This window comes from Ichthyophthirius multifiliis (genome assembly GCF_000220395.1).
Source record: "Ichthyophthirius multifiliis unplaced genomic scaffold scaff_1120509251162, whole genome shotgun sequence".
NCBI lineage: Eukaryota > Ciliophora > Oligohymenophorea > Hymenostomatida > Ichthyophthirius > Ichthyophthirius multifiliis.
In genome coordinates this window covers 48,713-71,965 of record NW_004086145.1, presented here as the reverse complement: position 1 = coordinate 71,965, position 23,253 = coordinate 48,713, and the positions used below count along the sequence as shown (strand labels likewise).

General features: G+C 14.1%; 3 protein-coding genes across 3 annotated transcripts, besides 63 other annotated features; 2 read left to right on the top strand and 1 right to left on the bottom strand. All coding sequences in view use genetic code 6, as the record gives it.

Moving 5' to 3' along the window:
- Window positions 1-19: part of a microsatellite that runs on past the window's edge.
- Window positions 20-795: 776 nt separating this feature from the next.
- Window positions 796-843: a microsatellite.
- Window positions 796-848: a microsatellite.
- Window positions 807-842: a microsatellite.
- A 228-nt stretch (window positions 849-1,076) lies between the features above and the next one.
- Window positions 1,077-1,116: a microsatellite.
- A 1,047-nt stretch (window positions 1,117-2,163) lies between these two features.
- Window positions 2,164-2,235: a microsatellite.
- Window positions 2,196-2,225: a microsatellite.
- A 186-nt stretch (window positions 2,236-2,421) lies between the features above and the next one.
- Window positions 2,422-2,465: a microsatellite.
- A 176-nt stretch (window positions 2,466-2,641) lies between these two features.
- Window positions 2,642-2,683: a microsatellite.
- A 74-nt stretch (window positions 2,684-2,757) lies between these two features.
- Window positions 2,758-2,803: a microsatellite.
- Window positions 2,758-2,828: a microsatellite.
- Window positions 2,829-2,913: 85 nt separating this feature from the next.
- Window positions 2,914-5,076, top strand: IMG5_151380 (hypothetical protein; the record flags this gene model as incomplete). Its single annotated transcript, XM_004030857.1, has 3 exons — window positions 2,914-4,108; window positions 4,493-4,880; window positions 4,938-5,076. The coding sequence occupies exons 1-3, from the start codon at window positions 3,811-3,813 to the stop codon at window positions 5,074-5,076; spliced, it is 825 nt and encodes a 274-aa protein (XP_004030905.1). The 5' UTR covers window positions 2,914-3,810.
- On the bottom strand, window positions 3,107-3,421 carry IMG5_151390 (hypothetical protein; the record flags this gene model as incomplete). Its single annotated transcript, XM_004030856.1, has 1 exon — window positions 3,107-3,421. One exon carries the CDS (start codon window positions 3,419-3,421, stop codon window positions 3,107-3,109), a length of 315 nt encoding a protein of 104 aa, XP_004030904.1.
- A 57-nt stretch (window positions 5,077-5,133) lies between the features above and the next one.
- Window positions 5,134-5,187: a microsatellite.
- Window positions 5,136-5,183: a microsatellite.
- Window positions 5,145-5,289: a microsatellite.
- Window positions 5,165-5,205: a microsatellite.
- Window positions 5,290-5,322: 33 nt separating the features above from the next.
- Window positions 5,323-5,352: a microsatellite.
- Window positions 5,353-6,031: 679 nt separating this feature from the next.
- Window positions 6,032-6,069: a microsatellite.
- Window positions 6,070-7,430: 1,361 nt separating this feature from the next.
- Window positions 7,431-7,487: a microsatellite.
- A 24-nt stretch (window positions 7,488-7,511) lies between these two features.
- Window positions 7,512-7,544: a microsatellite.
- A 111-nt stretch (window positions 7,545-7,655) lies between these two features.
- Window positions 7,656-7,688: a microsatellite.
- Window positions 7,689-8,047: 359 nt separating this feature from the next.
- Window positions 8,048-8,119: a microsatellite.
- Window positions 8,066-8,156: a microsatellite.
- Window positions 8,157-9,129: 973 nt separating this feature from the next.
- Window positions 9,130-9,167: a microsatellite.
- A 362-nt stretch (window positions 9,168-9,529) lies between these two features.
- Window positions 9,530-12,066, top strand: IMG5_151370 (ubiquitin carboxyl-terminal hydrolase family protein, putative; the record flags this gene model as incomplete). Its single annotated transcript, XM_004030855.1, has 8 exons — window positions 9,530-9,537; window positions 10,057-10,088; window positions 10,417-10,451; window positions 10,717-10,751; window positions 10,814-11,001; window positions 11,043-11,206; window positions 11,332-11,773; window positions 11,827-12,066. Coding segments are annotated over 8 exons (1,144 nt in total), but the record flags the coding sequence as incomplete, so codon positions are not given.
- Window positions 9,718-9,755: a microsatellite.
- Window positions 10,258-10,318: a microsatellite.
- Window positions 10,268-10,314: a microsatellite.
- Window positions 11,212-11,285: a microsatellite.
- Window positions 11,288-11,325: a microsatellite.
- A 12-nt stretch (window positions 12,067-12,078) lies between the features above and the next one.
- Window positions 12,079-12,131: a microsatellite.
- Window positions 12,132-12,545: 414 nt separating this feature from the next.
- Window positions 12,546-12,612: a microsatellite.
- Window positions 12,551-12,612: a microsatellite.
- A 334-nt stretch (window positions 12,613-12,946) lies between these two features.
- Window positions 12,947-12,986: a microsatellite.
- Window positions 12,987-13,409: 423 nt separating this feature from the next.
- Window positions 13,410-13,477: a microsatellite.
- Window positions 13,413-13,485: a microsatellite.
- Window positions 13,416-13,483: a microsatellite.
- Window positions 13,420-13,476: a microsatellite.
- A 260-nt stretch (window positions 13,486-13,745) lies between the features above and the next one.
- Window positions 13,746-13,789: a microsatellite.
- Window positions 13,790-13,975: 186 nt separating this feature from the next.
- Window positions 13,976-14,014: a microsatellite.
- Window positions 13,981-14,014: a microsatellite.
- Window positions 14,015-14,588: 574 nt separating this feature from the next.
- Window positions 14,589-14,676: a microsatellite.
- Window positions 14,594-14,677: a microsatellite.
- Window positions 14,600-14,677: a microsatellite.
- A 267-nt stretch (window positions 14,678-14,944) lies between these two features.
- Window positions 14,945-14,976: a microsatellite.
- Window positions 14,977-16,095: 1,119 nt separating this feature from the next.
- Window positions 16,096-16,153: a microsatellite.
- A 171-nt stretch (window positions 16,154-16,324) lies between these two features.
- Window positions 16,325-16,398: a microsatellite.
- Window positions 16,381-16,449: a microsatellite.
- Window positions 16,450-17,534: 1,085 nt separating this feature from the next.
- Window positions 17,535-17,571: a microsatellite.
- Window positions 17,536-17,604: a microsatellite.
- Window positions 17,544-17,607: a microsatellite.
- Window positions 17,608-18,337: 730 nt separating this feature from the next.
- Window positions 18,338-18,377: a microsatellite.
- Window positions 18,378-20,104: 1,727 nt separating this feature from the next.
- Window positions 20,105-20,149: a microsatellite.
- Window positions 20,119-20,152: a microsatellite.
- A 72-nt stretch (window positions 20,153-20,224) lies between these two features.
- Window positions 20,225-20,336: a microsatellite.
- Window positions 20,225-20,341: a microsatellite.
- Window positions 20,226-20,345: a microsatellite.
- Window positions 20,233-20,300: a microsatellite.
- Window positions 20,346-20,381: 36 nt separating the features above from the next.
- Window positions 20,382-20,438: a microsatellite.
- Window positions 20,382-20,439: a microsatellite.
- Window positions 20,391-20,448: a microsatellite.
- Window positions 20,394-20,448: a microsatellite.
- Window positions 20,449-21,648: 1,200 nt separating this feature from the next.
- Window positions 21,649-21,691: a microsatellite.
- A 679-nt stretch (window positions 21,692-22,370) lies between these two features.
- Window positions 22,371-22,426: a microsatellite.
- Window positions 22,427-22,574: 148 nt separating this feature from the next.
- Window positions 22,575-22,645: a microsatellite.
- Window positions 22,646-23,253: the final 608 nt, after the last annotated feature.

Sequence of the window (23,253 nt, the reverse complement as noted above, 5' to 3'; positions counted from 1 at the left end):
TATATATATATATATATATTTATTTTATTTTATTTAATCTTGTTTATATTTTTGTTTTTTATTAAAATTACTATAATTTACATTTTTTTTTATAATAATATTTAAAATATTTATATTAATTATTAATATTGTTTAAAAACTATACTTTTAAAAAGTATTTTTAAGTTATTAAATATTTTTTTTATTTAAAATCTTTATTATTATTTTTTTAGTATAAAAAATATTTAAAATATTTTTAGTTTTCAACTGCTATAATATAAATCATAATTTCTTTTATATTAATTTTGAAAAAAGTCATTTTTTGTACATAAATTTATACAATTAACTAATATTTCTTTTCTAAAAGATTAACTATGAAATTAAATAAGTTATTTATAAAATAGGACTTTCTAAAATATAGCAGTATTAGATGCACCAATAATATTTATTACATTATATATAGCCTAAAGTTATTCTTTTTAACAAACACAACTTTAATTTATAATATATATATATACGAAATTTAATATTTAAATAAAATAAAGTTATATACTTTCTAATTTTTAACTGACGTAAATAATTCCTTTTGTTTAATGAAACTAATTGCTAACAGAAAAATAAAGTATTTTAATGATTAAGAAATATTCTTTTTTATATTCAATTAAAAAGAATATATATACATAACTTACTCAGAAATAGATAGATAAAACTTATCTACAGATTTTATATTTTGCAAAGAACTTATTAATTAAAAAGCTATTTGTTCTTAGTTTTCATAATTAGAATTATTATATCTGTATTATTAAAAATTTAAGTTATAAATTTAGATATATAAATATATATATATATATATTTATATATATTAATTTTTTTTTTTACTGTGAAAAATTAAGATTTAATACTTCCAAATGTTTTTCGTTTAAAAATGCTTTTAAAGATTAACAAAGATATATTAATGGTTCAAAAACTTTTGTTCGTCTTTTTTTTTTTTTCTCTTAAAAAAAAATATTTTTTTACGTAGAAACTTCTAAACAGAAATGCTTTAAATTTTTAAATCTTTTATGTAGATTTATGAAAAAAGGATATAATTAATACAAATAATTGCTATTATTTATTTCATAATTTCTATATTTATTTATTATTTTTATGAAAATAATAATAAATACTGTCCAATATGTAATGATAATTTTTCTAAATCTGGATTTTGTTATGATAATGTATCTAACATTTATACAAAATATTCTGTTAGTTTGTATTCTTATTAACCATTTACTCCTACATTAATTGTAATACTTTATAAATTACTAAAATTATTAATAAACTGACATAACTTTTTACATTCCAATATGTATTTCCATTTACAAAAATGCAATTCTAAATGTTTTAAGTTTATAAGATTATGTTTTAAATTTTCTAAACTATTAAAAATATAATCAAATATATCTTATGTAGAAAACTAAGGTCTTTTTTATCGATTTTTTTAAAAAAACTTATTTTTTTTATTATTATTTACTCATATATGCATAATATAAAAGAAATTAAAGTTTTTTTTGAAGTCAGATAAAATATATATTCAATTAATTTTTCATAAGAATCTTTTGTGAATTAATTACTTATAAATATAAAATAAATAATATATATATTATATATATTTATATATTTTAAATAAATATTATTTTTATTTACTTGAAAAAATCAATAGATAGTCTTTTTATTTCTAATTAATTTACTATTTTAAATAGATATTTAAATTATTATAATGAATATTATTATATTTAATTTATTTTTAAATTTTAAATATTTTATTAGGCTTAATAATATTATCCTGATCTCCAATACTATATTTAATTATTTTTTTTTTATTTTAAAAAATACATTTAATGCCTTTAATGAACCTTATAATATGTTAACTGCCTATATTTATTTATAATTAATATTTATTTTATTAAAAATCAATCTTTAATCCATTACAGATAAACTATTTTTATATTTAAATTTTTCATTATTTTTAGTTTTTCTTTTTAAATCAAATACTATTGGAATTCAATATTAACTCCTTTTTTATCTTTTTCTTTAAATATTTAATTAATTTTATATTCAATTTATTTTTCTTATTCTTTATTTAATATTTCTAACTATTCATAATCATTTATATCTTCATTTATTAAATTAATTTGTTGCTTTTTTATATATTAAATATTTATATATATAAGAATTTATATATATAATAATATATATAATTATATTTTATTATATCTTTATTTATTAATAATTATAATAATAAATTATTACATATCTAATTGCATTAGGTATATTTAATACTAAATATGTTATATTGTTTATTTCTTTATTTGTATTCCAAAAATATGATAATTACATTAAATACTATAAGTTATAAATAAATAAAATTAATTTAAATTTTATATTATTAAAAAAAAAAATTATAATATATATATATATATATATATATATATATATATATTATAATTAATTATATAAATAAAAAATATTTAAATTAATAATTATTTTATCTTTTTTTTTCAATATATAATTTTTATTTAAAATATTTTTAATTAATCATAATATAAATTATTTTTAATCAAAATTATATTCATTAATTGTCTTATGTATAATTTATTATTTAATATAATATATTTAATACATATTTTTTTATTACTTATTATATTATTTAATTAACTTATTAATAAAATTTCTTAATTTATAATTTAACATATTATTTTAATTCTTAAAAGAAATATTGATTATTTTACTATTGTATATTTTTTTAATAATTTTATATTATTGATAATTTTTATTTTTATTGTCTATTTTTTTATTAATTTTATTTTATAAACCATTTATAAAATAAAAAATTCTATATTAAAATGTATTATATTAATTTTTTTTGTTTATTAAAAAAAAAAAAAATTTAACAAATAATTTTTTTTACTATATAATTAAAAAAACAAAAAATACAAAAAAATATAAAAAATGAACGATATATTAATACCCTTAATAATAACGTTTCTAGTATTATTTTTGGTTATAATTATTTAAAAAACAAGTAATTAAATTCTATAACTGAACAAAAAAATAATGATCCTTCTTAATTTAAAAAAAACGATAATCAATTACATATGGTAATATTTATATTTTATATGGTTCTTAAAGTGGTACTGCAATAAAACTAGCCAATATATTAAATGAGGAGGCTAATTTAAATAATTTTAATGGATAAGTAATTGATTTGTTGAATTTTGATTGGGATTTTTTCACTAAAAACACAAGTTTATGCATTTTTACGGTTGCTACACATGGAGAGGGAGAACCTACGGATAATACAAAGGAGTTTTTTAAGAATATAAAGGCTATTTAGGATAATAAATTGCTAAATTAGATGAAATTTGCAGTCTTTGGACTAGGAAATACATAATATGAACATTATAATGCAATGGGTAAGCTTCTTAACAACGAATTGGAAAGATTAGGAGGGTTAAGAGTGTATAAATATGGAGAAGGAGATGATAATAGTTCTCTAGAAGACGATTTTAATGAATGGAAAAGTAATATTTGGGAGGAATTAAAGAAAATTAATGTAATGATAAAATAAGAGAACTTTATTGAGAATGAAGATAAAGAAATAAGACTTGTTGAGAAAAAAAAGAAGGAAATAATTAACAATTAAAGAATATTGAGAAATTAAAGTATTAATTTTAAACGGAAGTTTATATAAATAGTAAGGAATGTTATATTTAAGAAATATAAGAAATCCGATAAAATAATGAAGAAGGTTCCACTTTTCATATAAAAATTAAAAATTCGGAAGGAAAAATGAACTATAAAACAGCTCAAAATGTAGGTGTATTTCCAAAAAATGACCCTTTTTTAGTATCAGAAGTATGCCAGTATTTAAATTTGGACGAAAATCAAATTTGGGTATGGGAAGGAGAATTGGAAGATAAAATAAAATTACCTTTTCCTTCAAATATTTCCACAAGGGAAATTTTAGAGACTTTTTGTGATTTTTAAGGATAAGTCATGAAAAAAACACTAAAGGATTTGGCCAAAATATATAGAAAATAACACTAATAAAATGAAAATTTAAGTCAAAAAATAGAGTTTTTGGCAGGTATATAAGGAAAAAATGAGTTTTAGAAAGAAATCTTTGAAGAAAAAAAAGGGATTTTTCAAATACTTAAGGATTTTAATATTAAAGTTGGTTTTTGGGAATTTGTTTAGTTATGTTAGAGGATTAATGTATTTTTATATATTATTATTTAGTATATATATATATAAATATCCTCTCTTTTTTTTTTTTTTTTTAAGCCGAGATTGTTTACTGTATCATCTTCTTCAGTTAAATTTGATAATTAATTACATATTACAGCTAGTTTAATTAATGATTAGGTATCTTGGGGATTAAAGGAAGGTTTATGCTCAAATTATTTTAAGAATTTGAAAAATTAGTTAGATAATTAGGGTAGTTTACCAAATATTAAAATTGATTTTAGAGATTCGAATTTTAAATTACCAGAAAATAGGAAAAATAATGTTATTATGGTAGGGGCAGGTACTGGGGTAGCTCCTTTTATAGGATTTTGTTAAGAAAAAGAATGTCTTTAAGATTAATTTGGGAAGTTTACTCTATTTTTTGGATGTAGAAAAGCTGATAGTGATTTTATTTTTAAGAATTAAATTAATGAGTTTATTAATAAAGGAGTTTTGGATAAATTTTATGCAGCTTTTTCAAGAGATTAAGAATTTTAAATTTAAATTATGTTTATATATTTTTTTATATGTATATAGAAAAATAAAATTTATGTTTAAGACAAAATATTAGAAAATTAAGATATAGTTTATGAAGATATATTTTAAAATAATGCTGTTATTTATATTTGTGGGTAATAATATTGTTATAATATTTTTTAAATAAGTATATATAAATATATTATAAATAGATCCACTTATATGGGTAATGCTGTGATTAATATTTTAAAAAAAATTATAAGTAATAAATAATAAATAAATGATTAAGAAGCTTAATAAAAGATAAAATAATTAGAAAGTTCAAGTAAAATAATAAAAGAATTATGGTGAATTAATTTGAAAATAAAATAATAATATTTAAAATTTATATACAGTTGATATTATTTTTTTATTTTATAATAATATAAATTTTTAAAATATAATATTTATAATAATATTTATATTAATATGTATATATAAAATATAATATTTAATTTCTATATTTATTAGTATAAATTAAATAAAATATAAATTAAAATATATAAATATATATATATATAATATTTTTTTAATTATAATTATATTTTATAACATATATATTTTATTTTATTTTTTTTTATTTTATTTATAGATATATTTTATATCTTTATTTTTAGAAATAATAAAAATATGATATTAAAATTGTTTTAAATCTCTAAATTTTTATTTTCTACATAATTAAAAGATTATAATAAAGAATTATCTTCAATATATATAAATTTACTATAAAAACCTTTATCAGATATTTAAAAGAATGCTTAAAAATATATTTTAGATGAATCAAATATATAAAAAAAGTAACTTTTATTAAATACAATATCTAAAGTTTTTTTAGAAAAATAAGATTTATTATAAGCTGTTTATTTTTAAGAAGAAAGAATTAAAATTTTGTAAAATAATGAATTTGAAAATACCGAAAATATAATTTAGAGTATTTTTGATGTTTCAGTTTTATATTACTAATTAGGAAAATTTGATTTAGCCTTTTAATTTGCATTTTCTGCTGAAGAAAAAATCGAATAAATGTAATTTTTTTTAAATAAGGAAATTTCGCATTTATAAATTTTGAACTTTTTAGCTAATTTATTTGCCTAAATTCAAAATTTTTAAGAAAGTATAAATTACTCCTTGAAAGTTTTTAATATACAATAATAAAACTTTGACTTTAATACTTCTTTTTAGGTTTTCACTGCTCACATTAATCTTATTAATGCTTACTATCATCTAAATTAAGTTAATTAGGCCATTTATTGGGGTGAAAAAGCAATTCTTTATTATAGAAAATTTTCTTTTTTATAAGAAAATCCTTTTTTATTATATAATATTGCAACTTTTTATTGCTAAATAGGTTTCTTTGATAAAGCTGAGGAAGTTATAAACGAATGTATAAATTGTTTTAAAATAAAAGAAGGTTAATAAGGTAGAAACGTGATAAATTTATTAGAAAAAAAAGAATTTATGTGTTAAAAAAACATTTTAAAGTTTAAATAAGGTGATATTTATTTCGAAAAAGAAGAATGGGAAAAAGCAGAGGAAGAATACGAAAAAAATATGGAAAAAAATGATATTAATAATCAATTTTTAGTTGAAAAAAAGCTTTTTTTATGTAAAATTTTTAAAGGGGAAATTTTTTCAGGTTAAATTTTTGCTTTGGAAAATTTGAGAAGAAATTTAGAGGAGAAAAAATTTTTTTTAATTGAAAAAAAGATAAAGAATTTTGAACATTTTTCGTTTAGTTTTTTTAAGGATTTTTTCGAAAATTTAATAAAGGAAAAATAATAGGAAAAAATGGAAGGTTTTTTATATATTTTTTTATTAATTTTACACTTGAATGTTAAAAATTTTGAAAAAAGTATTTTTTTCGGAGAAAAATTCATGGAAATTTGTCATAAAAAAGATCATTTTTCAAATATATAAATAGCTATAGCATGTTTCTATTTGGGAAATGCATTTTTTTTAAATAAAAACTTATAAAAATCACTCAGTTATTGTGAAAAAGCCTTAGAATTTTTCGAAAATATAGAAAATATAAATAAAGATGAGATTTTATTAAAAAAAGAAATTAATAAAGAAGGTGAAAATTTAGAAGAAATAATCACTAAATGTGAGTTTTTAAGTTTAAAAATTTATAAATAAATAGGTTTATGGGAAAGACTAGAATAATTAGGGAATATTATTATTTAAAAAAAGAATATAAAAAATTAAGAAATTTTAATTTAGAGTTTTAATATTTTAATCAATTCTTATGTTTAAGTGGGTTAGTTTGAAAAAAGCCTGGATTTATTAAATAGTGTCATTTTTATGGTTTAGGAAAAAAAAGATTATGGAAATTTAATTAGTTATATGATTTTAAAAATTCAGATTTTATAAAAAATTGAACGGTTTTTTTAAAGCCTGGAGTGTTGTATTAATTGTTTTTAGGTTTTGGAAGGTTTAGAGGAAGGCTTTTAGGAAGATTAAATTATTAAATTAATGCTTTTGAGGATTGAACTTTATTATTAGAATAATAATATGGATAGGTTTTGTTAGTATTTGATTGAATTTTATTAAAAATATAAGATATAAGAAAAGTAAAATATTAGTATTATTAAAAATACGTTTATTTTAAGTCATTAAGAAGAATTTCCGGAGATTTGCTAGAAAATATAATAAAAGATAAAGTTTTGATTTTATTTATATTTTAATTTATGAAATTTTATTTATATATAATGTATTTAATTTTAAGCTTTTTATATTTTTAAATAATATTAAAAACATTATAAATTTAAAAAATATAAATTAAACAAAACAAAATTAACTTCATATTGTTTATAGGTATATATATAATTATAAATAAAAAAAAGTTCTTATTATTTTTTAAGAAAAGAATTTAAAAAACTTATTAATAATTCAAAAATAAATATATAAAAAATCAAATAGATAAATAAAATGATAAAAATTATAACTTAAAAATAGAAAAAAAAAATTAAATATTCTTTAAAAAAAAAAAATAGAAGTGACAAACACTGTTATTTAAAGAAAAATAAAAAAATACATTTTTGTCTTTTTTTAAAAAAAATACATAAATAAAAATTTAAATAGAAAAATGTTTAATATAATCATAAAAATCTATCCTATAATTAAACAAAAAATATAATACCGTAAAGTATAACGATTTATGAAAAATAATATAAATAATAAAATTAAAAAAGATAAAAATATATAATATATATTTATAATAATATTTTACTTTATATATTTTATTTTTTCTCAATAAAACTAAAAGGAAAAAAAAATAAAAAAAATATATATATATATATATATATATATATATATATATATAATATACATATAAATATATATATATATATGTATAATAAATAAAATAATTTATATTTATTATAATAATAAAAAAAAATCATTTGAATAATCCAGCAATATTTTCACAAAGCTTTTAAAAGAACAAATCTCTAATTTAATCTGGTAAATTTTTAATTTATACAAAAAGATTGCTATTTTAATTTTGTTTATAATAATTTTTTATTTTTTATTCAATATCTTAATAAAATGTTTATTTAGTATCATGATCTTGACTCAATTCGATAATTTTATTAAATAAATAACAAATTTCCAAAGAAAAATCCTAACTTATAGGTTTAAGAAGTTCTTTTAAAATAACAAAGAAATTTCTATAATGCTTTTTTGATTATTCATTAAATATTTCTTATACATCATATCCATTCATAATAAAATCATCATAAAATTATTAAGGAGGCCACTTATTTACGTAAGCTTAATAAGTAATCCAAAGAAATTTTAAATGTTCTTAATTTCCTTCCTTGAGCATTTTTTAATTTAATTCTGTTATATCTTCTTTTTCGCTTCTTATAAAAAACCATAAACTCTCATTATTAGAGGCTAATTCTTTTATTTCTTTAAATAATTCCAAAAATTATGTTTAACAAAATAAATTTAATGTATCTTCAGATATTTCGACTATTGGAACGTCCTTTGCTACTTCTCGATTTCTATTTATCTTTGGTTTCAAATTTGGGCATATGGATTTTATTCCTGAACTTCGCTCATGTTTAACCTTCATGTGTGTATATAAAGATGGATAACGAGCGTATTTCTTACCACAACTTTCGCATTAAAACTCCTTGTCTTATTAATCTATATTTCCTCGTGTTTATAAAGTTCCTCTTTTTCTTTTATCAGACATTTGATATTATTATTATTTTATTTTTTTTGTTTTGTTTTAATTTTATTAAATTAATAATGAATAAATTTAATTTGTTTTTATATATTATATAAATGAATATATATGTAAAAATATTATTAATTTATTAGTATATCTATATTTTTTTTTAAGTATAATTATAATACTTTATATTTATATATTATTTATATTAAATATTTTTTATTATAAAATAAAATTTTTTTTAAAAAAAAAAAAAATTCATTAAATAGGTTTATTTTAATTTTATTAAAATAAAAAATATATATATAAATATCAAATTAATATTTAATATTATTTCATATTTATATTTTACGGAAAAAAATTAAAAAAGGTTTTTTATTTATAAACTTTGAAGCATATAAATAATATTAAATAATAATATTTTATTTTTATATTAAATTTACTTTTTAATAAATTGTTTATATTAAAATCAGAAATATTTAATTGGTTTAAATTAAAAATTCACCTTAAATAACAAATAATTTTGATTTATAATTAAAAATAAAATATAAAATCATATATATGAATTAAATTAGTCTTATATAAATGATTAAGTAATATAATTTAATATTTTTTATATTTTTATATAAAAAATATTACTTTTTTATTATAAAATATTTATTATATAAGAGATGTAATTAACTTTGTTTTTATAAAAGACAATTAAAAATAATTGAAATGTTTAAAAAATTACATTTATAAATTTTATATATTATATTGACAATTTTAATTTATAAATATATTTATTATTAAAATATTTATATTGAAATATATAATAAAAAATAAAATACATTATTATTAATTTTCTATATTAAAATACAAAAATAAATAAAAAATAGAAGAAGTGCATAAGTTTTTAATATTCCTTATATAGAAAAAAAAAAAAAATCTATTTATTTTTATTAATTAAATATAGATATAAATAATATTAATAATTAGAAAAAAAAATAATAATAAAAGAACATAATATATTTATTAATTTTATATATTTAAATTTTTTCAAATACAAATAAAAAGTATAAATAAAAATAAAATAATAACATTTTTATGTCATCAATATATAATAATCAAAGACATTATCCAAGCACAATGCATAATAATATTGGTAAATATATATTATTAAAGAAAAAAAAAAAATATAAATATATATATATATACATAATTAAGCATATAATTAAGATTTTAAAATAAGACCAATAAACAATAATTAAGCATCTTAATATGATCAATAAGATTATTCAAATAAAGTATAAAACAATAATTCATATAGCAAAAATTATATACAATAATAATATTAATAATAATAAAATAATTATTAAAATAATAATAATTATTTACCAAATTGTTATCCTTTTTAAAGTTAATAGAAAAATTAACTTTATGAAAGATAATAATTAGAAAAATAAACTTTATAATAATCTTATTAAAATTAGTCGAATTCAAGAAATGCTATTTAAGACAATAATAGGTAATTATATTAAGAAAAATAAAATAAGTATTAGGTTTCAAATAATATTTATGGAAATAGTAAAAACAATTAATAGTAACTATATAACTAATAATTATAATAAAATTCTTAATCAGCATTAAAAAATATAACTTTTGATAAATACTCTTCTATAGAAGAATATTATAAATTATAAAATGAATAAAATAATTAAAAGATTAATATTATAAGTAATAATTAAAATAATTCTAATAAATAAAAATAATAAAAAAATTAAATTCTAAAGGTTGGATTATAAAATATTGGAAATACATGTTATATGTAATTATATTTTTTATAAATTGAAATATTATTATTATTTTTTTTAAAAAAATAAAATAAAGAAATTCAGCTTTATAATGTCTATTTAATTGCAGCTAATTGCTTGAATATTTTTTATAAAAAATAGATGAAAAGGAAAAAAACTAAAAAAATAAAGGCGTTTCAGATGAATTTGCTAAATTAATACGAAAAATGGCAACAAATAATAAATTAACACCTGAATATCCATCCGAATTAAAATCTAGTATAGGTATATATTTGTAAAAATAATAAATAAAAAATTAAATATAGAAAAAATATGTACTAAATTCAAAGGCAATAATCAAGAAGATTGCCAAGAATTTTTAAGGACTTTATTAGAAAATTTAAATGATGATTTAAATAGAGTTATAGGAAAAAAGCCTTATAAAGAATTAGAAGCTGACCCTAAAAATTAACAAGACTTATAAAAAATAGTAAAATATATATATAATATATTATATTAGAATAATTATTAATATATATATATATATATATATATATATATATATATATTTATTTATAATTTATACATTTATACATTTATACATTTATAATTAAGTCTGATATATGGTTTTAATATTATAAAGAAAGAGATAATAGTATAATAACTGATATATTTACAGGATAATTATTAAGTATTGTTAGTTGTTTAAAATGTGAAAAATAATCATATGCATTTGATAATTTTATGGATTTATCGTTAAGTTTTACAAATAATCATAGATTTAATTTTGTTTATGAATTAGAAAGGTTAATTGAATAATTTTTAAAGGAAGAACCTTTAGATAATGCCTATTATTGTCAAAAATGTAAAAATCATACAAAGTCAAAAAGAAGATTCGAAATTTAGAAACTACCTGATGTTTTAGTTATTCATATTAAAAGATTTTATTTCGGTAGTATCAGGAAAGAAAAGCTTTTGCATAAAATTACTTTCAATATATAAAATCTTGATTTGAGGAAATTTATTAAAAATTCAAGTAATAAATAACAAAAATTATGTGCAATATATTATTATTTAATAAATATGAAATAAATAAAAAATACAAAATAGATGATAAAAGTGTACTAGATTGTACTTATGATCTTATTGGAATTGTTAATCATATGGGAGGTTTACATGGAGGACACTATTATGCTGAATGTAAAAATCCATATGATGGGACTTGGAATCAGTTTAATGATGCTATTTGTTCAGAAATTAATATTCTTAATAAAAAATATGATACTGATGGATCATCAGAACCTTATATGTTATTTTATTAAAAAAGAAGGTTTTTTCTAAGTAAAATTTGTGATATATTAAATATTAATTTTATATTATTATATATATGCTTTTATTATTATATTTTATTTTTTTTGGTAATTGTATATTTAATATTATATTTTTTTTAAAACAAAAAAATGGATATATTAAATATGTTTTTAATCTATTGGAAATACAAATAAAATATCATTACATATTGTATTATTTTTATATTTATTTAATTTAGTTTAAAATAAAATTTATTTAATCTTTTTTAATATTATAAGTAGTTATAAATGAAAAGGCAAGTTCATAAGGATCATCATTAGGTCTAATATATAAATATCTATGTTTTCCATTAACATAAATATTTTTTTTATATAATTAGTTTTCATTTGTTGTAATTTTTAATTTATTTTTATTATCATTAATTATTAAAGTTTACTTACTTAAAAAATCTTCTAAAAAATAAAAAATAAAATTAATTATAAATATAAATGTATATAAAATTATAAATTAAAAAAAAAATATTTATATATATTTATATATTTTTATATTTATATATATATTTATATATTTTTATATATATATATAAAAACTACATTCTTTGATTAATTTATTAGTTAAATCTTAAATATGATTATTAATCATGTTTTGCAATAATACAGAAATTTTTTAAATTTAATTAATTCTTGGTTTAATTTTATGAATTTAATAAAAAATTCTTTCAGCGATCATAAAAGAATCATCATCAATAAATATGTTTTCAGAAAAATTCTTTAAATAAAATAAATTAAATTTAATTTATTATATATTTTTATATTTATTAAAAAAATATATATTTTATAAGATTAAATTATAAATAATATAAAAAATATAAAATTAAAAGGAATTTTTTATTAAATTTAAAATAGAATAAGAATTAGAAATATATATATATATATATATATATATATATATATATATATTTATTTTTATTTATTTTTTATAAAATTAATATTTACTTGTTATTTATATTATACAACTAAAGTCATTATTATGTAATTTTGATTACTTTATTTGTATTAGTTTTATATATTATAATTTTAACTATCATATTCATTATTAAAACTTATATTTTAATTAAATTATTCTTATAAACATTTAATAATTTGCTAAGAATTATCTGTTTTTTCCTATTATTTTTCTTAAATATTTATTTTATTATTTCTAGAATGTGTATTTTTTAAAATATTAATATTGTTATTAGTATTATTTAAATTATTTTATATTTAATAATAATGATTTATATTGTAATTTTTATCTTATTATTATAAAAAACTTAAACTTGTATCAATCTAAATATTTTTTTATTTATGCTTTTATTAGACTAAAAAATAAAAATGAAAAATTAAATATATATATATAAATATATATTTTTATATATTTATATATATTTATTTATAAATATATATTTATATTTATATAATCTTTATTGATTTTTTACTTTTTATTTTATTATTATTATTATTTATATTATTATTAATAGCTTATGTTTTTAAACTTTTTTATTATATTTATTAATAGTCAATATTTGTTTTATTTTCATTTAATTTAATACTATTTTTTTTTTATAATAGTTTATTTTAATTAGAATTAATTTTATTTATTAAATCTTCATTATTCTTTTTCAATTTAATAGCATTTTATGTAGATTCTATATTTATATTTGTTTTTTATTAATTGTAATTATTAATTTCTATCATTTTTTATTATTAATGTGTATCTTTTTACCATTCTTCTTCTTTTTCCATTTTTGATTCATTTTCTTATAGTTCATTTAAATTATTATTTTCTTTTTTTTAAGCTTTTTTAAACATAGACATTGTTTATTCAAGTTTTTATTTTAAAGACATTTAAATAGGTTTTATTGTTATTCCTTTAATATATTAATCATTTTTTTGAATTTATTCCTAAGTTTAATTTTTAAAATATTTATTTTTTAAAATATGTTATTCATCTTTATTTTGATTAATATTTTTATATGTTTCATAAGTATTTATCTAATTTTTTCAATATGTAAACTATTGTTTTATTAATAATATTCAATTTTATTGTTATTTTAATTTATATTATTAAAATTCGGATCTTATAGAATATTATTACTTTCTGTTAATTATATATTTAATTCTTTATTAAATTAATTTTAACTTATAGTTTATTTCCATTATTTTGAATTATTTTGAATTTTTTAACAATTATGCATTTAGCTTTTTTCATCGTAAATACAAGAACATTTATTTTAATTTTTTAAATGAATTTTTTCTTAGTGGATTTATTTTAATATTTCTATATTTTTCAAAAACTATATTCTTTTGTAGTTTTTTTCATTTTAATTATTTTATTGTTATTAAATTAATTAATTTTATTAATTGAATTCTGTACTAATTTACGATTTACATGAATCTGTTGTCAAATATTAATTCTAAGATTCAATTTTATTTTAAAAGGTTTATTCTAAAAAGTTAATTTTATTTTCTACTACTGTTTTTGTTTATTGCTATTTTGTATTTAAATCAATTGTTTTATAGTTTTCTTATTCTTATTATTATTATTAATTAATTTATTCTTTTTATTATTATAATATATTATATTATAAATTTTATTATTATTATTATTAGTCTTATGTTTCTGATTATTATTAAATATATATTTTATTTATATCATATATAGATGTTTAGAAAGCCTATAAAGATTCTATTACTTAATAACTGTTTCTGTTTTAATATTATATAGTATTATTATCTGTATTAATTTACTAATCTTAACCTTATATTTGGTTGACTTATTATTATTATTATTTCTCTTATTCATGAATTTATTTATTAATTTTTATAATTTAGCTTATACTTTTTTTAATTAACTTTCCTCTATTTTTATAATTTAAATTTATTTATTTATTTATTTATTTATTGTATTAGATTACCTATGATCTATATTTTTATATCTGAGCAAACATTTTCAATGCTTTATTATTTTTTAAGTAAATATTTTGACTTTGTTCTTATCATATTTTTTAACTAATTTACATATTTTTCTTAAACTAATGATATTTCAATATGAATTAATTTATATTTCTATGCAAATGAATTTCCCTTTTATTATATATATTTATATTAGCAATATTTATATTAAAAAATTACTTGTTAATATTCTATTTATCTTTGATCTTTCAAATCTATTTTGTTTCCGATCAAAAATATTATAACATTTTTTTTATCAACTATACTATCTATTTATAAGTACCTTTCATTTTTTAATGAAAAAATATATATATTATTTATAATTATAATTTTATTTATAGATAACTTTTATGTAACATCTTCAAAAGTATTTTATTATGTAACATCATATAAAAAAATTATACATTAGGATTATTATAATTTTCTTTTATTAAAAAAATAAAAAAAATCTATATTTGATTAATCTATTTTTACATACTCTTCAAAATTGCTATCTAAATTTATTTAATAAAAAAACTTGCCTGTAATCTCAAATTCATATTTTTCGTTAACTTTTTAAATATAAAAATAGATATTATTTTATTTTAATATATCTTTTATAATATTATATATATCTATTAAAGTACATAGTTCATAAATTAATGTTTTTTTGCCTACTTTTTAAGGACAATAAAGCAACAAATTTAAGTAATTTTTTTCCATATATTAATTAATTTTAAAAATAAAAATAAATAAATATTTTATTTAATTTAATAAATTATAAGTATTATTATTTTAATTTCGATTGTGAAAATTAATGAATTTTTATAAATTAGTCTAATTTTATAACATAAAAATATATTTATTTTTATAATTAAAAATATGTTTTTATCTTAAAAGATATGTTATCTAAAATGAATGAAAAATGTTTAAATTAAAATAAATAATATAGTAAAATAAAAAAAATATGAATTAAGAAAAATTTAATATGATAATAATTCAAGTATATATTAGTAGAATAAAAAATTTAATAAAAAATCACTATAAATTAAAAAAATAAAAAAATATATAAATAATAATATATCTTTATAAAATATTATAAATATTTATATATTTATATATATATATATAATTTTTAAAATATGTATATTTATTTTTTTATTTTATATTTAAAACTATAAAAATATTTATTTTTATAAAATTATATATTATAATAGAAGAAATAAAATATTTTTTATTTTTTAATAAATACATAAATATTTACTTTTTAAAAATATACCTAATTCTTTAATATTTTAACGCATATCATTTATAAAAATTGTATCTATATTTTTATATTATAAATATAATTTATATTTTTATAAAATATATTATTATTTAGTATTTAAATAAAATATATAAAAATAATTAATAAAATAATAATTAAACAATATTATAAAAAAATATTAAATACATATGAATAAATAAGAAAATGAATAAAAAAATTGTTCTTTAAATCGAAAAACAACAAAAATCGATTTTTTAAATTAAGAAAATCAATAATTAAAAGAAGATTTAAAAGAATTAAATAACATTTTAAAATTAAATAAAGAAGCTCTAAAAATAGCAATAAATGGAATAAATCCTTCATTATAAACATCTTAGGATATTTATTAATAAGACAAATATAAATCAGCTGATTCTTGTGGAGATAAAAATTTGAATATATTATTAAATTAATTATATGAAGAAAATAAGGAATTCTTAAAAATAATAAAGAGGATAACTGAAGAAAGAAATTTAGCTTAAAGCAAAGTATACATAAAAAAAAATTAATAAAAAATTAAAAATTATTAAATAAAATAATAAAAAAAAAGGCTTTTATAAATGAATAAATAACAGAAGCTGCATAAAAACATGAAATATAATTAATATAGGAATTAGAAGAAAAAGTACGAAAACTAAACTAAAAAACTAAAGAAGATGAAAAATTAATACACGAACTACAAAGAGTAACACCACAATATGATGAAGAAAATGGAATAGTTATAAAGTATAGAGATGTAATATAAACATTTATTTTTAAAAAAGATTTTTTTATTTTTTTAATATTTTCTATAATTTTTTTCTAAATTATACATAATAATAAATATATTTTTTCTTTAATAATAAACAAATATTTATATATATATATATAAATATATATTTATATATTATTTTATTTAGATTATTGGATTAAATTAATAAACTAAAGCTATGAATGATGAAATGTAATAACTTAATAATTTAATTTTAATTTAAGCCTAAAATATTTAAAAATTAAAAAATAATTAATAAGATTTATTAAATATTAATATGGTATTTTTATAAATATAATAAAAAATAATTATATTTCAATTTTTATTTTATAAGAATTTAACTAATGAAATTATTAAATTAAAATTATTATCAAATTAAGAACAATAAATATAAATTATTCCTGATCCTTAATTTATTATGAAATGTATAATTTAATTTAAAATTATTATTTATATATAATTAAATTTATTTAAGTAAATATATATATATATATATATATTATTTATATATATATTTTTTTACAAATTTATTATATTTATATATTTATTTAATTTTTTTATCCTTTCCATTTATATTATTATACTCTCAATTATTTTTATATAATTTCATATAAATAAATATATATATTACTTTATTTATTTAATATATTTTTTTTTATCTGTTTATAATAAATTATTTTAATAGTCCATTAGAAAATAATTAATGATGCTGAAATGTATTAAGATGATTATGAAGATGAAGATTAATTTTCTAATTAAATTTTACCTGAAAAAGTTTAAAATCAATTATAGGATCAATCAGATGAAAATAAATTAAACCTAAAAAAAATCCCAAAACTAGACCTTACAAAAGCGAAATAAATAATGGAATTAATAGCTACAAAATCAACCTAACAGTAATATATGAAAGAGTTTTAGGGAGGAAATATTTAAGCATATATAGAATAATTAAAAAAGTATTATTTTAAAAAAAGATTATAGAAAAATATAAATAAATATCTTCTTTTAATAATAAAGATTAGAAAAAGATATAAATATAGCCAGAAAAAATCTAAGCCGAGAAATTCTTTTAAATAAAGCTTTAAGTATATAAAACGAAAGTTTATAAAGGGATAATGAAGAATTAATATCTAGAAATTAAATATTAATAGATTCAAATTAATAATTGTAAATAAAATTAAATTATTATGAAAGTCTTAAACAAAATAAAAACAATATAAATGAAGATAATAATCAAGTAATAATAAAATTAATTTTAATTATAAATAATTTATTTTTCTAATAAATAAACATATATATAGATAAACAAACATTATATATAATAGAGTACTTAAATACTTAATACTAATACTATTTAATTAAAAAAGCAAAATGATATAATAAATATTAAAAAGGAATAAGTTTTATAATATTTTTTATAAATATCTAAACAATTCTAAATGATATTATAAAATAAAAATATTTTGTAAAAAAAAACTAAAATAAACGATATATGAGTTAAAGTTAATTATTATTATAAGAAAAAATAGAAGTCTGAAAAAAATAAAAAATTATTATATATATAAATAATTTTAAAATAAATATAGATTTTTTTTTTTTTTATATAAAAACAAAAAATAATATTAATTTTAAAAAAAATTAATAAAAAAAACTTAAAATATAAATATTATTTTTACTTTATTTTTATATTAAAAATAAAATTATTTTTATTAAAAATAAAAAATTCAAGCATCACTTTCAATATAATTATTTTTATAATTATTATCATATTAAATTTATGAAACAGTCTATATTTAAAATATATTATTTTTATTTACTAAATTTTCTTATAACCCTTATTATTAAAATAAAATCTCTTCATTTTCTTCTTTATAATCTTCATCAATTTATTAAAGAATCGTAGATTTTATAGAAATTTATTTTTTTAAAACTATATTTTTCAATTATCTTTAAGTAAAAGATTCAAACTTATATCTACATATATTATTCGTAAAAATAACTCCGCTATTTTTTCTTTTCTTATCATATTAATCTAAATTCATTTTAAGTTCTATTTTTAATTAATTTCTACCAATTTATTTTATCCTTTCTAAAGGTATATTATATCTTTTTAATTTTTCTACATCTCAAAATTAAAGCTCAAAGCCCTCAAGTATCTTATAAATGCTCTATTTTTCAAAAATAAGTTCATAAAATTAAGTTTAATCTCTCTCTTACATTAATTCATAAAATTCTTATAAAAAAAACACTTAAAAATCCAAAAAATTGTAATAACTCACACAATCGGAATAAATTGTTTTTTTAATACTTTTTAAAATCCAAACATCATTAAAATTTTAACAAAAATCGTTTATTTTTTGTAAATTTTTTATTAAAAAATTTAATAAATTACTCACTTTATAAGCCATAAGTATTATTTATTTTAAATTTTCATTGTTTTTTTGTGCTTCTTTTAATTCATTATTAAAAATTAAAAAACTATTAACTTAAGTATTATTTTATGTATATTAAAAAGATCCTTAAACACATGTTATATATAACTAAATATTTGAACATATTCGCATTAAATAATCATAATAATCTTTTATTATATATTCTTCAATTAAAAATTCTATACTTTTTTCATTTTTTATATTTAATAAATTATTGTTGTTATTTCGAAGTTTTGTAGGGTTTTTTTCTAAAAAAAATTCAGAAAAATCTATTCCGATTTATTTTATGCCTTTGTGGATTAAATATAAAAGTTTTAATTTTATTTTATATACAAAACTATCTTATGTTTATATAAAATCGAAAAATTCGGATATTTGTATTTCGGATTAATCATTATCTTTTGCATTTTATAAATATTAAAGAATTATTATTAAATTTTTAATGTCAATTGTTTCAAAATTATCAGTTAAAATAGTACATTTTTATAATAATTTCTAACATTCAGACTGTGATTTGTTTATTTTTTAAAAAATTTTATTGAATATATTATTCATACTATTCATACAATTGTTTATTTCTATTTCTATATATATTTTTATATAATATATATTATTGATAAATAAAATTAAAAAATAAATATATATTAAAATAATAATATATTAATGCAGTAGATAATAATATTAATAAAATATTGTATAAATATAAATATGTAATTAAAATAAATGTATTTAATAAATATATTTTATATATTATATATAAATATTATAATATATATATATATATATATATATATATATATATATATTTATATCCATATAATATCTTTTTTATATAATATTTTACATATATTTTTTATTTTTTCGTAAATCATATTTTTTTATTATTCATAATCTTTTATTCTTATTATTTTTTTTCTATTTTTTTAATAATATTTTTTTTATTTTATTTTTATATAATATAAAAAAAAATAAAGATATGTGAGAAAAATAAAATCTATTTTGTAAATTATATATTTTTAATAACTACGTTAATTTTAATTTTTATATATCTTTTCTTATGATTAATTTATACTTTTATTAGAATTTAATTAATGTGCAAATTAAAAATAAAAAAAAAAATGGAAAATTATTAATAATATGAAAATTCAATTATTTCTATTTAAAATACAATATAAAAATATATAGATATTAATAATAATGATAATATTGTTTAGAAATATTTAAACTTAGACTTATTAAGTGAATTATAATTATTTGTATCTTTAGATGATTATAATGATTAAATATGTGATGTATTTATTTTATTTAAACTTTTTTAATATATAAAATAAAAGATAGCTATTTCTATTTTAAGAAAAGATGGTGAAAAAAGGAGCATTGAAGATTTAATTATACTAATGAAATTGACAGAAAATGTACAAGAATTAAAAAAAATAAAAAACAAATAAATTTATTGCAATTGTATATAAAGATTAAGGCATAAATATTATGAAAAAGGATAAAAAATTTAATTAAATAATTCTCTTTATTCAATAATAAAAGGAAAATGTTAAATTATTGAAAATTAGAATGTTATATAATAATATTAAAATAATTAAAGTTTTGGGTAATTATTTGAAAAATAAAAAAATTATAATGATTTTTAAATGAATTTTATAGAAAATACACATATTGCATTTTTAGATTAGAAAAATTATGAATAAATATTAAGTTTTTTTTTTTTTTATAAATAAAAAAAAAAATATTAATTATAGATGATTTTGAATTTAGTTAAGATTAATAAAATTTCGAATTGTTTTATAAATCAGGAATTTTGTAACAATTAAATAAAGATATTGCCTTGAATTTATTTTGGAAATCAAAACAATTTAGCTTTAAAAGAAATAATATAATAACATAAGAAAACCAAGAAATCTAATATATTTATTTTATAAAATCAGGTGATGTTAAATAATAAAAATAAATAGAATATTTATTATAAAATAATCGTAAGAACAGATTCCAAAAAATACATAAAGAAAAAATTAAATATGAAACTTCTATTGTTTCTATAGGATGGTATTTAGGATTAGAAGAAACATTATTATAAAAAAATTATTAATATACATCTATAGTATATTCTTAAGATGTTATTTTATTTGGAATATTAAAAAATGTATTTATATATTTATATATTTATATATATATATATATATATATATATGTTAATATGATTTTAATTTCCTTTAGGATTTTTAAAATTTATTATAAAAAAATGATAAAGAGTATTAGAAAATAAAAGAAGGAGTTTTGTCGAAATAAAAAAGAAATCAAATTTATGAAAAAAGATTGCTTAATTTTAATATATTTCAAAATAAAATAAATATTGATTAATTAGAATAAATGAGTAGTGAAAAAAAACCTTAGAAAACAATCGAAAAAGGAGTATTGAAAAGATAAGTAAGTTATTTTGTGTAAAATAAAGATAAAAAAATAAACATAGAATTTATTTTGGAATAAATTAAACAAGTAAATCAATTAAATAAAGGATAGAAACATAAAAAAAAAAATGAAATTGAAACTATATAGTAATTAATTAATCAAAAATAATTAAATAATTTATAAGAGAATAAAGATAGTAAACATTTAAATTAAGAAATAAATTCTTAAACATAATAAAAATAAGAAAGCTTTAGTATTTTAAAAATAATATCAGATAATATTTAAAGATTAAACATTATACTACCTGTATAAAAAAAAATAAAGATTAACAAAAATAAAAAATTTAATATAAATTTTAAGAAAACTATAATTAATTTCAATAAAAAAAATAATAAAACTAAAATTAAAATTATGATTAATTAACAATAAAATAATTATAGATTTTACCGTTAATATCTAAAAATATTAATAATAATAATAATAATAATAATAATAATAATAATAATAATAATAATAAAAAAAAAAAAAAAAACAAATATTAAACTTCTTAATCATTAGTAAAAATTTAAAAGTAATAACAATTTTAGAAAAAAAGTTATTCACTTCATAATATTTGATTTGTTAAAGAGTTAATATATTTTTATCAAATTAAATTAATTTAAATTTATATATATATATATATATATATATATATATATATATATATATATATATTTATATATATATATATATATATTTAGTAATAACCCATAAAATTAATTATATAAAATAATAAAAAACATATATAGCAATATATTTATATAAAAATAAAGATATATAGATTTTTTATATAATTTAATTAATTAAATATATATTATATCAAATGAAAATTTTATAATTATAAAATTAAAAATTATGATGCATAAATATGATTATGATTAACTATGATTTAATTTATCATAATACCATCTTTCGGGACTGATTTTTTTTTTCATATTAATATTATTTATTTATAAATTTATATTAAAAATAATTAAAAATACCATTTATATATATTTTTTTATAAATAATAATAAGAAAAAATAAAATTAAAAGGAAAGGAAAATGAATGAGAAAGAATTGAATGATAAAATATTATTTTATATGAAAGGAAATATAAATTAAATTCATAAACAATTCATTTAATTACATTAATTTAAACGTCGAGAAATAGAAAGTACTTTCAATTAAAAAATATATAAATTTAAAGAATTAGATGATGACGATAAAAGTATAATTAAATATCAAATAGGATTAAATATTATGGGGAATCTTACCCTTTTAGGATTATACTAATCAGCTAAATTCTGGTTACAAAATTTTAAG